Source organism: Leptonotus elevatus, chromosome 16 (genome assembly GCF_054856555.1).
Source record: "Leptonotus elevatus isolate MCC_2025b chromosome 16, RoL_Lele_1.0, whole genome shotgun sequence".
In the NCBI taxonomy this organism is placed as follows: Eukaryota; Metazoa; Chordata; class Actinopteri; order Syngnathiformes; family Syngnathidae; genus Leptonotus; species Leptonotus elevatus.
In genome coordinates, this window is record NC_141254.1 from 6086602 (window position 1) to 6104281 (window position 17680).

Sequence of the window (17680 nt, forward strand, 5' to 3'; positions counted from 1 at the left end):
ATAATCCAACACAACTCAAAGTGGAGTCTCATGTGTAAATGCCTATGCTTAAACATCGCTTTTTTTCACCCTTCGATGGCAGGACTAAGAAATCCTCATTGAAATTTTGATTGGCAGTTTCAAAATAAATGTTCACATCTATCACTTTCAATTGACCACAAACAATAAATAGGCAAAGAAAGTTATGTGGGCATCCATCAACGATGGGAAGAAACAAGAGACATGCCCACATCTGTAAAACAAGAAACAAACCGCAATGATTTGATTTGAGATTTCTGTCTCATCTTTGTTCATGAACTAAAATGTCCTTAGATTTTAGTCCAGTTTTTACATTTTCGTCTACTAATAATCTACTGATTTAGTCCCATGTTGTTTATTAAGTCTAGTTTTAGTCAGGTGAAAAATGTGTGTTGACGAAATTATTTTTGTTTAGTTTTCATTGCCGAAATTAACACTAGTGGTTAAGACAAAGAAAGGAATTCCCTTGTGAAAACTTGTAAAACTTGGGGAGGGGCTTTGCGCCATAACACATTCGCCAAAAATGTGGGCGTCCGTCATTGATGGAAACAAACGAGAGACTGACATGCCCACCTCTGTACAACGATAAACAAACACTGTCACGGTCACGGAGTGGAGCGGCGTGGTGTCTGTCGGCGTGTGAACTAATTGGGTAACTAGCCACACCTGGGGCCAGGCACAAGTGGCTGAGGGACCGGATTGGTCAACCCGGAAGGGCTGGAACCCACTCAGGACCAATCTGGACCCTCAACCAAAACCAGATCTTCCCAGACATGACAAACACAAACCACAAATGAATGAATGGAGCAGTAGCTTATTACATAATTATGAAAGGAATAATCAGAAAACACACCCAGCATTTAATTTAACAACCTTTCACTTCTTGGGACAAACAGGTGCTCACTTCCTTATATTATAAGTCAAGATGTTTAGAATTGTTAGTGTGTGGTACACTCTAACTTGGGTGACAGCATGGGTTCAGTTCCCACTCAGCGACGGTGTAAAGGATCTGTCCGTGCCTATGAGTGCCCTCTGAGTGACTGGCACCCAAACAGCGTAGTCCACTATATCTCCTATATGTAGTCCACAAATCCCAAAGTCTGTTGGAATAAGCTCCAGACACCCAAAACATTGAACAATATAAGAACTATAGAAAATGGAAGTCGTAAAGTCAAGTTTTATTTTCAATGTTAGTTTAGTGAATATTATTGGGCTACCTTGTGGCATGTTGATTTGAGATTTTATTATAGTTTTTGTTTTTTGTTTAAAGTGCATGGATTTAGTTTTTCTTATTGCGTTCAGATTTTATCATACAAAATAAATGAATCAATGCTAATTATAAAGTACAATATGAAACAACAACAAAATTATTGAAAAAAATGAGAACATTTATTGTGCAGATCTCAAAAGAGTCCAAATCCAATTCACATGCATTAGTTTCCGGGGGCCCTGTTACATTAAATATGGCTGACGTGCTCGCAATTACAAAGAACTGATTGATTGGTTTTATTAAACATATAAACATAAACACATTACAAGTATAAAATATAAGTTGATGTGAAAAAAAAGAAAAATAATAATAGGAAGAAAGAAAAAAAATCATCAGTAATTTTGCAATTTACATGTTTAAAAGGGAGTAGGAAAAAGTTGAAAACTAGTCCTACCCCTTGTGTTTTAACTTATTTCAATAGATACAATAATAATATTTCAATGGAAGAAAATGTTTAAACCTGTTTGTGTATACAACTGTCTGCACTTTGACATGTACTGTCACACCGCGGTGAGGTTGGCTTGTCATTTCCTGTTTTATTTTGAAAATTCTGACTCTTTTCGTTTTAGGTCACTTGCCCTTCCTCGTGTGGTGTCAGTGTCAACCCTGATTCCTGATTGTGTCCACCTGTTTCCCATTACCCTCATGTGTTAAATGGTCTGCGTCTCCCCTGTCTTGTGCCTAAGTGTTTTCGTCAGTCACTCAAGCCAGTCATAGTCCTCAGCCTTGTTGTCCTGTCCCTTGTCATAACTTTGGTTTGTATTTTTGTATAGCCACAGTATAGTTTTGTTAAGGAATGATATTGTTTAGTTTGTAGTTTAGACATCCTACCTCAGAAGCTTCACAAGGCTTCGTTGTCCCATCTCTACTTTTGAGGCTTTCGGCTGATTGATTTGGAAAAAGAGTCGAAGTTTCAAAGCCCCATAAAATAGATCGTACCGGTGACATCTGGTGGTCAGCTGGAGTCATAGCAGCTATAATCTTCAAAGTGATTCGCCTGATTGATTTATATTCCAACATAACACCAGTACATTCAGTCTTACATTTGTGTCTGTCTAATGATCATCAGGTACACATTGAAGTGTTGCAATATTTTGACACTGTACCAGTACTATGGTTCAATGTGATGTCCTGTTACTCATTCGATTTTTATAAACATGATTTGGATATGACACAAGTGCGCTGTGAAGCCAGATGACAAGTATTTCAACATCAGTCTTTGGAAGATGTGACTGAGGGTCTTGGAGAAGCGCTTATAGCAACTCGGTGGAAAATACTTAGGTCATACTTGTATCTTCTACACACGATTTAAAAATAATGCATAATTGGAAACTTTAAATGCATCATTGTGGGAGTACTTTTGTTGGAAACATACCGAAAAACTAACTTTTCCAGGTGAACATAAAGTGAAGCAAATATCTACATGAGGGAATTGTGCTTGTGACCAACTTTTTATATTTTTTTGTTTTACAAGTTCTTATTCAAGAACAATATTTGCTCTATTGTGTTCGGCTTCAGCTGACACCGCGCCAAAAGGTTTGAATCAGTTACGTCATTTCCGGTATCTCATTAGCGCGCATAAAGCCGCATACGTCATCAGCACGTGATCACGGACGTTTGATCGGGGCTTTTGATACATTGTTTCGAGCAGTCACTCTCACTCGCCTGACACATGCTCCGGAGTCTCAGTGTCAAACGTCCCATCTCTATATTTTTGTTAAGGAATGATATTGTTTTGTTTGTAGTTTAGACATCCTCCCTTTTTGGAGCGCCTTTAGTTAACTTTTAATAGCCTTTGTTTTTTCCCTCTAAACGAGGAGTTTTTTGATTAATAAATATTTGCCTTGGCCTCAAACCCCTATCTCTGCGTCTGAGTCCTAAAACTGCCACGTCGTGTCATGTACGTACATTTGTCAGTAGCATATGTACATGTAATTCATAGGCATACACCATAATAATTCATCCTCATATTCACATATACAATTTCCATTACACTCATACTGATACATCGAAAGAAGTGACACAATTTCTGCTGTTTTGCAAGTCTGATTTAAATAATTTTCTTGAACTTCGCTTTTAAACATTTTTTTTTAACTCAACAAGTGACTTGCATTTTTTCAGGTCAGTACCAAAATCATTCCACAAATTAACACCTCTTACAGAAACACACCTTAGCTTAATATTTGTTCTTGTTTAGATTTTTTTGGAGACACTTTTTACCCCTTATCTCATAAGGACTCTTTCTAATTTCAAATAGCTTCTGAGTACTGTGGCAACTCAAAGTGGAGTCTCATGTGTAAATGCCTTTGCTTAAACATCGCTTTTTTTTCACCCTTCAATGGCAGGACTAAGAAATCCTCATTGAAATTTTCCCTTGCATTTCCTGGTTAGTCGAGATACAAAAATGTGACAAAATTCGTTTTGGGTACAAAGTCATGTGGAATCTTTTTGGGGGAATATTGATCGGCAGTTTCAAAATACATTTTCACATCTATCACTTTCAATTGACCACAAACAATAAATAGGCAAAGAAAGTTATGTGGGCATCCATCAACGATGGGAAGAAACAAGAGACATGCCCACATCTGTAAAACAAGAAACAAACCGCAATGATTTGATTTGAGATTTCTGTCTCATCTTTGTTTATGAACTAAAATGTCCTTAGATTTTAGTCCAGTTTTTACATTTTCGTCTACTACTAATCTACTGATTTAGTCCCATGTTGTTTATTAAGTCTAGTTTTAGTCAGGTGAAAAATGTGTGTTGACGAAATTATTTTTGTTTAGTTTTCATTGCCGAAATTAACACTAGTGGTTAAGACAAATAAATTGAAAAGCGTTACTCTACAATTATTTCTGGATTTATGCAATTTTGTTGCAGATGAAAACATGTGACAATGACATCACCATCCTAGTGATCGACAGTGAGAGTGAGAAGAAGTACACTCGACTACGGATGCCCATACTCCCTGCTATGGCAATTCCACACAATCTGCCCTATAGATTGAGAAAACTACATTTGGATTTGACACCTGAGGGCTATGGTTTCCTCCTTCGCTTTGAGAGGGCCCCTTCAGGACGTACAGGTGAGGGCTCAAAAAGTGCGCTCAACACACATTTTGGTCTTTCATTTTTTCTTCATACGCGACAGCTCATGTGCTGCGTAAGGTGGACGCTGGCAGTCCAGCAGAGAGGGCTGGCATGCGAGATGGCGATGTGCTGCTGGAGGCGAATGGAGAGGATGTGGAGTTGTTGCAACATGATGAGATTGTGACGAGGGTGAGAGAGAGTGTTCTATATTTGGTCTAATGTTCTTGCAGTTAGGTCTATCGCCGCTCCTCTTCTGTGAAGATGATGCTACTCAAATGGAAAGCAGTGAACCAGTCCGTGGATCAGAACATTGCCTACAAACTGATATAGTAGATTCATCTCAGTCCAGACCCAGCTTCAACCATGGCTATATACCACAGTGTCCCGGGACCTTCATCAGCCAAGTAGGGTTGAAATATCACTTTTCAATTAGACTCTGCATGAAGATAACATTTGTTCTGTCTTATTCAGGTGGCCCCAGGGAACCCAGGGAAGAAAGCAGGACGAATAATAGGTGATATAGTGATGGAAGTCAATGGAGAAAATGTGGGGGACCGATACCTGGAGGATGTCATTATGCTTGTGAAAGAAGGAGGGCCATGTCTTTCCTTACTCGTCAAGGATAAGGAGGACTACGACAACTTGAAACGGAAACTTTCTATTACCACCAGTGAGGTGACAACATTTCAGACATGCTCCACTCGTTAAGTATACAGTGTGACATTTACCTTACAATCTGACTCATTCTCAACAGGGATGAAGAAACAGAAGTTTCACACTTGGGAACGGACTTAATATCCATGACAACACTCCATGCTGTCTGTGTACCTTCTGATGCGATTTCAAACTGTTTAAACTTCATTTTCTAACACTGTTAAAATGAACTGGATGACCCATTTGAATGGCTTGCAATGCAGATAAAATATTGCAATCATGTACAGTGACCTTGAGTTTCCTGAAAGGCACTTTCATTAAAATGTATTATTACAGTATGATTATCATATCAATATTTTCTCAATTGTAATGTGTCAATGACATAAGATAGAATGGATATGTGTATGCATTAAAAGATGACCAAAATACTTGTGCTCATAATCTACAGAGTAACAGCATGCAAGTTGAAACATCATACTTAACCAGTACAAACATTAATATGCACTAAACAAGTTATTCATATCTGACAGAATATTCAAATTTAACAGAATATTATCAAATACCTTCTACCTAACTAACTAAAGACAAAATATTGACCCAAAGCATGGCCCATGCAATCTACTGTTTGACCTGTGACTTGAAGCCATTGCCATTATTTACAAAGGATGTAGCGCCATCTATTGTTAGGCAGGAGGTTGGCACAAAAAAAAGGGGTGTAACCAGTTGTGAAAACCTAAGCTCATGTTTTTGCCAACTTTTCATTTCAGGGTCAGTGTTAGTCACAATTTTTTTTGCCACCCTCACGGTGTTGACAAATATTCTGAAATTGCCTGTATATAAAGCAAAATGGATCCCAGCAAATGTTGTGTTAGTGCTCGTGTTGGAGCTTGGCCAATATCCAGCTCCCGGCTCGTTTACCTGCCGGTTAAGTAGGAGCACCTGTGGCTCAAGCCAAACTGTGGGAGGGGTTCTACTTTCTAGACCTGGATTTGCCACCACTGTCAATATCCTGTGACAAAGACAATTGATTAGCCATTAAAACTATTTTAAAAAGAAAGGGGTTATCCGCCTTCCATAGCTTATGCATTGCAACCAAGTGCTGAAATGAATGTTTGTCAGAAAAATAAACGAAACAATGCACAGGACTAAATTATTGAGAGATTTTATTGAATTTTGTGTCACAAAACCACCTAATTAAAACATCCAATGATATGCATGCTGGTGTGTACAGTTGTCATGATGATCTTCACATACAGCGAGCCACATAATATGATACAACTGCATTACCATATGAACAGTGATTGATTACAAACACACCATAATTCTTGCCATGGAGGATGAGTGCAAAGGTGAAAAAAAGCCTCAACTTTGTTTCATCCCACGCTGTGATAATAGTGTTCCACTGTTATAAAAGTACACATAACAGCGTTTTAGATCATTAATTGTTATCTCCATTATGGCCCCATTTAAGTAAATTCCCCACACCACACACACAGCCACCAAAATAATTGTGTATTCTTCTTCATGACAAGGAAGTAAGACCACACTGTTTCAAACTCATGACAGATGAATCATAAGGATGCTACTGGATTACAATATTCAGAACTAGTTTATCATGCAGACGTTGGATGACAGGATATGTATTGTCAGAAGTGGAGCATACTTGTTCGAAGTCGTCCAGGTCCAGGGACAGGACAAAGGCTCCTCCAAAGTTGTAGGTTTTAATGTATTTAACCTTTGCAGGTAAGGAGAAAAATGTTGACGGTAAAACATGTGTTCAAATGCTGTCAATTTGATCATCAATAACACATTGTTATCCCTCGGTTTGAGGGTTTGAACAGGACTACCTTTGCATCAATAGAAGCTATGTCATCATAGACAACTTGAATATCTGGTAAAGGCTGAGGAGGGCACAGCTGAAAGGAAGACCCACATTTTGTAATGTTGCATTCCATCAGTTCCAACAGAAGCTGCTGGTGCTGCTCATACGTTACCTCATAACGGGCCCAGAACCCTTTTGGTATATCAGCCAAAAGGCCTCTCACCGCTTGACTGCCAGTAGTATAAGCTTCTCCAAATACCCCAATTCCCATGTTAATCTTACGGGTAGGTACTCCCTCCGTATTCCAGAAGTTCACTGCAGAAGCCTAGCGTATGGGAGAAACGGTTCGGGCCAAGAAAACACAGATGGCGGTCAAACCAATAAAACATGAGTATAAATGGACCTGTGCTGTTACTTACCGCCTTTGCGAACGATTGGGCTGGAGAAGAGAAAGATGGTCGGCCTTTCAGAAAAACAATTTCAATGTCTGACGTCATCACATTGAAGAAGTCTATGTCGCTGATAAAACACAGAAGGGTTACTGCTTAGCAAAAGAGGAAGAGGGCACATTGTGAAAAGCATTTTAAAATGCGTATTTACTCCGCAATCGCTTCGACATCGTAGCTCTGAGTAATAACTGTTGGCTCAGCAGAGACACTAACAGTCAGCAGTAGTTCGTCAGATTGATTGTTGAATTTTTCTCGGAATTCCTACACAGACAGAAAGACGTTGTGTATTGGGCACAAAGAATACAATTATTTTATCTGCTAGTGTCCTAAATAGTTGAGAATTTCAAGATCATACCTTGATGAGGAATGTAAAATGGTCCCTGGAATTCTGAGAATTGTCCTGCCACAAGATGTTGATCCCATCAAACATATAATTAGTGTCATTCAAAATGGAGATCGCAGACTCGATAAAAGTCGCCCTGTGTGCTCGTGTGGTTATCAGTTGTTGGACTCTGTTGAACACAAGGAAAATTATAGTCAAAGAAAATAGCAAAATAACTTCAATGATGAATTCAGTCGCGGTCACTGCAATATGACGACACCGGGCAACTTTACTCACAGCGGATATGAAATCAGGTTGACCTCCAAAAGGGTTTTCAGCTGTGGATTACTGTTGGACCAAACATGTTTCCTTGTTTATTAGTGAACATACGTGATGCGCAGGGATGAAGAGACAAATTTGCATGCTTGAGGTCTGACCTGGTCTTCAGGTCCTTGAAGAGTGGAAATTTAATTGTGTCACTAACGCCAAGGGAAATTTCAAAAGTTGAATCAATGCCGACAAAACTGTAGATCAGATGGGTACACAGGTTTGGTTGTATGTCTCCAATCTCGAAATGTCCAAACACTCGTTGGTCTGAGACGCTGTTATAGACGCACACCAGTCTTTCGCTCGAAGCTGAATGATTAGAAAAATCACATGGCATTTAAATAACGAATAATAATGACAGTGACTTTGCAAGTTTGATCATTTAGAACTACAAACCATTGCAATGCATAAACTTACCCAACCAAGCAGTGGTCAGACAGAGACCTGCAAATGGACATATCAGAAATGTTCAAACTTCAAATGCAACTTGACATGAACTGTTCAGAAACATAATTTGTGCACAGTACCTGCAAGAAGAATGATCTTGTGCATCTTGTTGCTATAAAGTTACAAAAAGATGAATGGAAGTTAGCCGAGTGCAAGATTTGACTTGCCTATAGAATACATCAAATAGTTGAGTTAAGAGTGACCTGTTTCTTATTCTTTGAGGGAAAGATTTAATCAGTGACCAAAGGACATCTGGAATGGCGGGAGAACAAAAAGGTGTCATCATGATTGTTATCTTCTTTATAATTGTTATTATAAGAAATCCATATTAATGGTCAAATAAACATATGTTTACTTACCAACACAATTGCCTCTCTCTGCTGATGTGTGAGCGATGAAGAGATGGTCTCACTTATATAGTTAAACAAGGCGTGGCATTTAGGCACTTGCCATTCTTTTACTTTACCGCAACTTAAGCTCTTTACCTCATTATGTGTTCATTATCAAAATTGATTATAATTGGCCAAACGTGAAGAGCCACAAAAAAAAAAAAAACTGAGAACTGCGTGTTCCAACCCTGATCAAAGTTCCAATTAACTGTTAATTGCTGCGATTGGCTGGCAACCAGTTCAGGGTGTACCCCGCCTACAGCCCGAAGCCAGCTGGGATAGGCTCCAGCAACCCCTGCGACCTTTGTGAGGACAAGCGGTACAGAAAATGGATGGATGGATGGATTAACTGTTAATTGGCTTTTGGAGCGTCATTTTGATTTTGAAGGATTGCATGGACCAAGTAGACATTTCTGTTACTTTACACGTCGCCAGTTACTGGTAAAGCGGTCAGTTATTACAGTTCAGGTTGTGGCTCGTTCATTACTGTATTGTTTGTTTGTTGTTTTCTAACCAGTCCTGTTTGGCTTCTTGGTCACGCAGTATGACGCATCTTTACTGAACTCAACTCAAACCAAGTCATCTTCATTTATAGAGTACTTTCCACTTGATGGAAAATGTATATATGTGATCTCATTTAAACACATATAACCTGTGCATTTAATATTAAGTGTTTACTTATTTAACATACATAGTGTCGTAAGACAAATCAAATTGTATTTAGAATGTTGTTTTATATTTTAGACAAGAGAAGACTGTGTTTTGAAAATTCTCCACTTAGGTGGGGAACAGTGGGGTCAACTGTCCACGTGTGGAATTCCCTTGTGAAAACGGAGTGGAGCGGCGTGGTGTCTGTCGGCGTGTGAAGTGGAGGACCCAAAATGCAGGGAGGCAGGAGAACCACAGCAGGAGTGTGAAACTGGCATGCTTTATTTTACAGAAAACACTAACCAGGGTACTGGTTAATGCTAACTAAATAACAAACTGAAAAGATACAAAATCAAAATGACAGACAGAACTCCGGTGATGACCGTGACAAGCGGCAAAGATCCCACGCAGAATGATCACCACCCGGGAATTAAATACACTCACACTAATTGGGTAACTAGCTACACCTGGGGCCAGGCACAAGTGGCTGAGGGCCCGGATTGGTCAACGCGGAAGGGCTGGAACCCACTCAGGACCAATCGGGACCCTCAACCAAAACCAGATCTTCCCAGACATGACAAACACAACCGGTTTGACGACAAAAGATCTCTGCCACCGCCTTCAAATGTCATTCTAAAACCAGAAATGAATGAATGTAGCAGTAGCTTATTACATAATTATGAAAGGCATAATCAGAAAACACACCCAGCATTTAATTTAACAACCTTTCACTTCTTGGGACAAACAGGTGTTCACTTCCTTATATTATAAGTCAACATGTTTAGAATTGTTAGTGTGTGGTACACTCTAAATGATCTGTCCGTGCCTATGTGTGCCCTCTGAGTGACTGGCACCCAAACAGCGTAGTCCACTATATCTCCTATATGTAGTCCACAAATTCCAAAGTCTGTTGGAATAAATTCCAGCAACCCATAACATTGAACAATATAAGAACTATAGAAAATGGAAGTCGTAAAGTCAAGTTTTATTTTCAATGTTAGTTTAGTGAATATTATTGGGCTACCTTGTGGCATGTTGATTTGAGATTTTATTATAGTTTTTGTTTTTTGTTTAAAGTGCATGGATTTAGTTTTTCTTATTGCGTTCAGATTTCATCATACAAAATAAATGAATCAATGCTAATTATAAAGTACAATATGAAACAACAACAAAATTATTGAAAAAAACGAGAACATTTATTGTGCAGATCTCAAAAGAGTCCAAATCCAATTCACATGCATTAGTTTCCGGGGGCCCTGTTACATTAAATATGGCTGACGTGCTCGCAATTACAAAGAACTGATTGATTGGTTTTATTAAACATATAAACATAAACACATTACAAGTATAAAATATAAGTTGATGTGAAAAAAAAGAAAAATAATAATAGGAAGAAAGAAAAAAAATCATCAGTAATTTTGCAATTTACATGTTTAAAAGGGAGTAGGAAAAAGTTGAAAACTAGTCCTACCCTTTGTGTTTTAACTTATTTCAATAGATACAATAATAATATTTCAATGGAAGAAAATGTTTAAACCTGTTTGTGTATACAACTGTCTGCACTTTGACATGTACTGTCACACCGCGGTGAGGTTGGCTTGTCATTTCCTGTTTTATTTTGAAAATTCTGACTCTTTTCGTTTCAGGTCACTTGCCTTTCCTCGTGTGGTGTCAGTGTCAAACCTGATCCCTGATTGTGTCCACCTGTTTCCCATTACCCTCATGTGTTAAATGGTCTGCGTCTCCCCTGTCTTGCGCCTAAGTGTTTTCGTCAGAGCCACTCAAGCCAGTCATAGTCCTCAGCCTTGTTGTCCTGTCTCTTGTCATAACTTTGGTTTGTATTTTTGTATAGCCACAGTATAGTTTTGTTAAGGATCCTCTGATTCTGATCTATATACATAACTTTAAACAGCCAGCACACCGACCTTATCAGGAGTGATCAGATTGAAGTGTTCCCACATTTCAGAACAACCTCTCTTCCTGGCTGGCTCCATGAATGACCAAATGTAACAACGCAAGGCAATGACAATTCAACAGCACCAACAACACACCGACAACCCACGAATAGTACATTGTTTAGAGCGGTTATAAAGGGTTGACGCTCAAATTCAAAACTGTTTCAACCTGTCACCTGTCAGAATCGAGAATCACGTGATTGGACCGCGAACCAGGCAAGTGATTCATTCGGACAACGAATTAGTCGCTGCTTCGGACGTCATATGTCACGTGATTAGTGTCGCACTGCCATCACTAACTTTGGTTTGTATTTTTGTATAGCCACAGTATAGTTTTGTTAAGGAATTATATTGTTTTGTTTGTAGTTTAGACATCCTCCCTTTTTGGAGCGCCTTTAGTTAACTTTTAATAGCCTTTGTTTTTTCCCTCGAAACGAGGAGTTTTTTGATTAATAAATATTTGCCTTGGCCTCAAACCCCTATCTCTGCGTCTGAGTCCTAAAACTGCCACGTCGTGTCATGTACGTACATTTGTCAGTAGCATATGTACATGTAATTCATAGGCATACACCATAATAATTCATCCTCATATTCACATATACAATTTCCATTACACTCATACTGATACATCGAAAGAAGTGACACAATTTCTGCTGTTTTGCCAGCTCACGTCTGATTTAAATAATTTTCTTGAACTTCGCTTTTAAACATTTTTTTTTAACTCAACAAGTTTCAGGTCAGTACCAAAATCATTCCACAAATTAACACCTCTTACAGAAACACACCTTAGCTTAATATTTGTTCTTGTTTAGATTTTTTTGTAGACACTTTTTACCCCTTATCTCATAAGGACTCTTTCTAATTTCAAATAGCTTCTGAGTACTGTGGCAACTGTTGGAAATAATTTCTTTGATTTCTACGTGTTCAAATAAAATTCAAAGTTGAAGTCTCGTGGAGAAGTTTTGCTAGCTTTATTTCAGAGTCTGAAAGGCATCTCTAGAACCCGGCTCAAATAGCCCTAGTCCCAGAAGTGTAACATTTTCTAAATACACTCACTCATTTATACATATCTCAGTTCCCTCCCCCTTTATTCACAAAGAGGTACCTTTTGCCCCCAGGCATTTCCTGTCAAGACAAGAGTTTTAAAGTCTACACATCCCCCAGTCTTATCTTTCCTCAGTTCCTGTCTTGATCAACTCAGAGGATGTGGGCAAACACATCCTCCCGACACCAGGAACTCACGCAGACGCCCTTTTGGTCAGACACCCCTCATCTAGATTAAATCAGACACCTCACTTCCCCAGGGGAGAGAACAAAGACCACAGACTAACTAACATATGGGGAACACTTTGAAAAATATAAATTGAAACAGAAAAACAATGTTAATAATCCAACACAACTCAAAGCGGAGTCTCAAGTGTAAATGCCTATGCTTAAACATCGCTTTTTTTTCACCCTTCGATGGCAGGACTAAGAAATCCTCATTGAAATTTTCCCTTGCATTTCCTGGTTATTCGAGATACAAAAATGTGACAAAATTTGTTTTGGGTACAAAGTCATGTGGAATCTTTTTGGGGGAATATTGATTGGCAGTTTCAAAATAAATTTTCACATCTATCACTTTCAATTGACCACAAACAATAAATAGGCAAAGAAAGTTATGTGGGCATCCATCAACGATGGGAAGAAACAAGAGACATGCCCACATCTGTAAAACAAGAAACAAACCGCAATGATTTGATTTGAGATTTCTGTCTCATCTTTGTTCATGAACTAAAATGTCCTTAGATTTTAGTCCAGTTTTTACATTTTCGTCTACTAATAATCTACTGATTTAGTCCCATGTTGTTTATTAAGTCTAGTTTTAGTCAGGTGAAAAATGTGTGTTGACGAAATTATTTTTGTTTAGTTTTCATTGCCGAAATTAACACTAGTGGTTAAGACAAAGAAAGGAATTCCCTTGTGAAAACTTGTAAAACTTGGGGAGGGGCTTTGCGCCATAACACATTCGCCAAAAATGTGGGCGTCCGTCATTGATGGAAACAAACGAGAGACTGACATGTCCACCTTTGTACAACGATAAACAAACACTGTCACGGTCACGGAGTGGAGCGGCGTGGTGTCTGTCGGCGTGTGAAGTGGAGGACCCAAAATGCAGGGAGGCAGGAGAACCACAGCAGGAGTGCGAAACTGGCATGCTTTATTTTACAGAAAACACTAACCAGGGTACTGGTTAATGCTAACTAAACAACAAACTGAAAAGATACAAAATCAAAATGACAGCCAGAACTCCGGGGATGACCGTGACAAGCAGCAATGATCCCACACAGAATGATCACCACCCGGGAATTAAATACACTCACACTAATTGGGTAACTAGCCACACCTGGGGCCAGGCACAAGTGGCTGAGGGCCCGGATTGGTCAACCCGGAAGGGCTGGAACCCACTCAGGACCAATCGGGACCCTCAACCAAAACCAGATCTTCCCAGACATGACAAACACAACCGGTTTGACGACAAAAGATCTGTGCCACCGCCTTCAAATGTCATTCTAAAACCACAAATGAATGAATGTAGCAGTAGCTTATTACATAATTATGAAAGGCATAATCAGAAAACACACCCAGCATTTAATTTAACAACCTTTCACTTCTTGGGACAAACAGGTGTTCACTTCCTTATATTATAAGTCAAGATGTTTAGAATTGTTAGTGTGTGGTACACTCTAACTTGGGTGACAGCATGGGTTCAGTTCCCACTCAGCGACGGTGTAAAGGATCTGTCCGTGCCTATGTGTGCCCTCTGAGTGACTGGCACCCAAACAGCGTAGTCCACTATATCTCCTATATGTAGTCCACAAATCCCAAAGTCTGTTGGAATAAGCTCCAGCAACCCAAAACATTGAACAATATAAGAACTATAGAAAATGGAAGTCGTAAAGTCAAGTTTTATTTTCAATGTTAGTTTAGTGAATATTATTGGGCTACCTTGTGGCATGTTGATTTGAGATTTTATTATAGTTTTTGTTTTTTGTTTAAAGTGCATGGATTTAGTTTTTCTTATTGCGTTCAGATTTTATCATACAAAATAAATGAATCAATGCTAATTATAAAGTACAATATGAAACAACAACAAAATTATTGAAAAAAACGAGAACATTTATTGTGCAGATCTCAAAAGAGTCCAAATCCAATTCACATGCATTAGTTTCCGGGGGCCCTGTTACATTAAATATGGCTGACGTGCTCGCAATTACAAAGAACTGATTGATTGGTTTTATTAAACATATATACATAAACACATTACAAGTATAAAATATAAGTTGATGTGGAAAAAAAAGAAAAATAATAATAGGAAGAAAGAAAAAAAAATCATCAGTAATTTTGCAATTTACATGTTTAAAAGGGAGTAGGAAAAAGTTGAAAACTAGTCCTACCCCTTGTGTTTTAACTTATTTCAATAGATACAATAATAATATTTCAATGGAAGAAAATGTTTAAGCCTGTTTGTGTATACAACTGTCTGCACTTTGACATGTACTGTCACACCGCGGTGAGGTTGTTTTTCATTTCCTGTTTTATTTTGAAAATTCTGACTCCTTTCGTTTCAGGTCACTTGCCCTTCCTCGTGTGGTGTCAGTGTCAACCCTGATCCCTGATTGTGTCCACCTGTTTCCCATTACCCTCATGTGTTAAATGGTCTGCGTCTCCCCTGTCTTGTGCCTAAGTGTTTTCGTCAAAGCCACTCAAGCCAGTCATAGTACTCAGCCTTCTTGTCCTGTCTCTTGTCATAACTTTGGTTTGTATTTTTGTATAGCCACAGTATAGTTTTGTTAAGGAATGATATTGTTTTGTTTGTAGTTTAGACATCCTCCCTCAAAAGCTTCACAAGGCTTCATTGTCCCATCTCTACTTTTGAGGCTTTCGGCTGATTGATTTGGAAAAAGAGTCGAAGTTTCAAAGCCCAATAAGATAGATCAAACCGGTGACATCTGGTGGTCAGCTGGAGTCATAGCAGCTATAATCTTCAAAGTGATTCGCCTGATTGATTTATATTCCAACATAACACCAGTACATTCAGTCTTACATTTGTGTCTGTCTAATGATCATCCGGTACACATGGAAGTGTTGCAATATTTTGACACTGTACCAGTACTATGGTTCAATGTGATGTCCTGTTACTCATTCGATTTTTATAAACATGATTTGGATATGACACAAGTGCGCTGTGAAGCCAGATGACAAGTATTTCAACATCAGTCTTTGGAAGATGTGACTGAGGGTCTTGGAGAAGCGCTTATAGCAACTCGGTGGAAAATACTTGGGTCAAGCCTGTATCTTCTACACACGATTTAAAAATAATGCATAATTGGAAACTTTAAATGCATCATTGTGGGAGTACTTTTGTTGGAAACATACCGAAAAACTAACTTTTCCAGGTGAACATAAAGTGAAGCAAATATCTACATGAGGGAATTGTGCTTGTGCCCAACTTTTTATATTTTTTTGTTTTACAAGTTCTTATTCAAGAACAATATTTGCTCTATTGTGTTCGGCTTCAGCTGACACCGCGCCAAAAGGTTTGAATCAGTTACGTCATTTCCGGTATCTCATTAGCGCGCACAAAGCCGCATACGTCATCAGCACGTGATCACGGGGCTTTTGATACATTGTTTCGAACAGTCTGTCTCACTCGCCTGACACATGCTCCGGAGTGTCAGTGTCAAACGTCCCATCTCTATATTTTTGTTAAGGAATGATAATGTTTTGTTTGTAGTTTAGACATCCTCCCTTTTTGGAGCGCCTTTAGACTTTAAAAACTACAAACAAAACAATATCATTCCTTAACAAAACTATACTGTGGCTATACAAAAATACAAACCAAAGTTATGACAAGAGACAGGACAACAAGGCTGAGGACTATGACTGGCTTGAGTGACTGACGAAAACACTTAGGCGCAAGACAGGGGAGACACAGACCATTTAACACATGAGGGTAATGGGAAACAGGTGGACACAATCAGGGATCAGGGTTGACACTGACACCACACGAGGAAGGGCAAGTGACCTGAAACGAAAGGAGTAAGAATTTTCAAAATAAAACAGGAAATGACAAGCCAACCTCACCGCGGTGTGACAGTACATGTCAAAGTGCAGACACAAGGGGTAGGACTAGTTTTCAACTTTTTCCTCCTCCCTTTTAAACATGTAAATTGCAAAATTACTGATGATTTTTTTTCTCTCTTCCTATTATTATTTTTCTTTTTTTTCACATCAACTTATATTTTATACTTGTAATGTGTTTATGTATATATGTTTAATAAAACCAATCAATCAGTTATTTGTAATTGCGAGCACGTCAGCCATATTTAATGTAACAGGGCCCCCGGAAACTAATGCATGTGAATTGGATTTGGACTCTTTTGAGATCTGCACAATAAATGTTCTCGTTTTTTTCAATAATTTTGTTGTTGTTTCATATTGTACTTTATAATTAGCATTGATTCATTTATTTTGTATGATAAAATCTGAACGCAATAAGAAAAACTAAATCCATGCACTTTAAACAAAAAACAAAAACTATAATAAAATCTCAAATCAACATGCCACAAGGTAGCCCAATAATATTCACTAAACTAACATTGAAAATAAAACTAGACTTTACGACTTCCATTCTCTATAGTTCTTATATTGTTCAATGTTTTGGGTGTCTGGAGCTTATTCCAACAGACTTTGGGATTTGTGGACTACATATAGGAGATATAGTGGACTACGCTGTTTGGGTGCCAGTCACTCAGAGGGCACACATAGGCACGGACAGATCCTTTACACCGTCGCTGAGTGGGAACTGAACCCATGCTGTCACCCAAGTTAGCGTGTACCACACACTAACAATTCTAAACACGTTGACTTATAATATAAGGAAGTGAACACCTGTTTTTCCCAAGAAGGGAATGTTTTTTAAATTAAATGCTGGGTGTGTTTTCTGATTATGCCCTTCATAATTATGTAATAAGCTACTGCTACATTCATTCATCTGTGGTTTTAGAAAGACATTTATAGGCGGTGGCACAGAGCTTTTGTCGTCAAACCGTTTGTGTTTGTTTATCGTTGTACAAAGGTGGGCATGTCAGTCTCTCGTTTGTTTCCATCAATGACGGAAAGTTTGTCGATTGTGTCGAGAGACCAGACAAAAGTCAGCAAGCAGAGAAGATAAGGGCAGAAGAGGAGCAGCGAAGTACTGAAATGAACAGCTGTTTGTCAAAACATAAATAAAATAATGCACAGCA

The 17680-nt window shown here is 38.6% G+C and overlaps 2 protein-coding genes across 2 annotated transcripts in view; one reads left to right on the top strand and one right to left on the bottom strand.

The window, feature by feature from the left end:
- nherf4b (NHERF family PDZ scaffold protein 4b) overlaps positions 1-5458 on the top strand; it is a 53773-nt gene extending 48315 nt beyond the window's left edge. The window contains exons 9-11 of the mRNA XM_086098594.1: positions 4608-4781; positions 4849-5052; positions 5132-5458. Of these exons, the coding sequence (XP_085954720.1) occupies positions 4608-4781; positions 4849-5052; positions 5132-5137 (384 nt within the window). The 3' untranslated portion in view covers positions 5138-5458. The remainder of the gene's footprint in view (positions 1-4607; positions 4782-4848; positions 5053-5131) is intronic.
- A 719-nt stretch (positions 5459-6177) lies between these two features.
- Positions 6178-8827, bottom strand: LOC147160458 (chitinase-3-like protein 2). The gene is made up of 12 exons (XM_086098596.1): positions 8758-8827; positions 8602-8650; positions 8479-8510; positions 8369-8395; positions 8062-8260; positions 7922-7972; positions 7658-7814; positions 7454-7563; positions 7273-7372; positions 7026-7178; positions 6879-6947; positions 6178-6766 (listed from the first exon to the last, which is right to left on the bottom strand). Exons 3-12 carry the CDS (start codon positions 8501-8503, stop codon positions 6614-6616), a joined length of 1044 nt encoding a protein of 347 aa, XP_085954722.1. The 5' UTR covers positions 8504-8510; positions 8602-8650; positions 8758-8827; the 3' UTR covers positions 6178-6613.
- Between the last annotated feature and the right edge of the window lie 8853 nt (positions 8828-17680).

Coding starts and splice junctions, on each gene's coding strand:
- LOC147160458 (XM_086098596.1), bottom strand. CDS start 8,503: ATGCACAAGATCATTCTTCTTGCAG. Junction 7,815..7,921: donor AACCTGATTTCATATCCGCT/GTGAGTAAAGTT, acceptor TGTGTTCAACAG/AGTCCAACAACTGATAACCA. Junction 7,373..7,453: donor GATGTCGAAGCGATTGCGGA/GTAAATACGCAT, acceptor GTGTTTTATCAG/CGACATAGACTTCTTCAATG.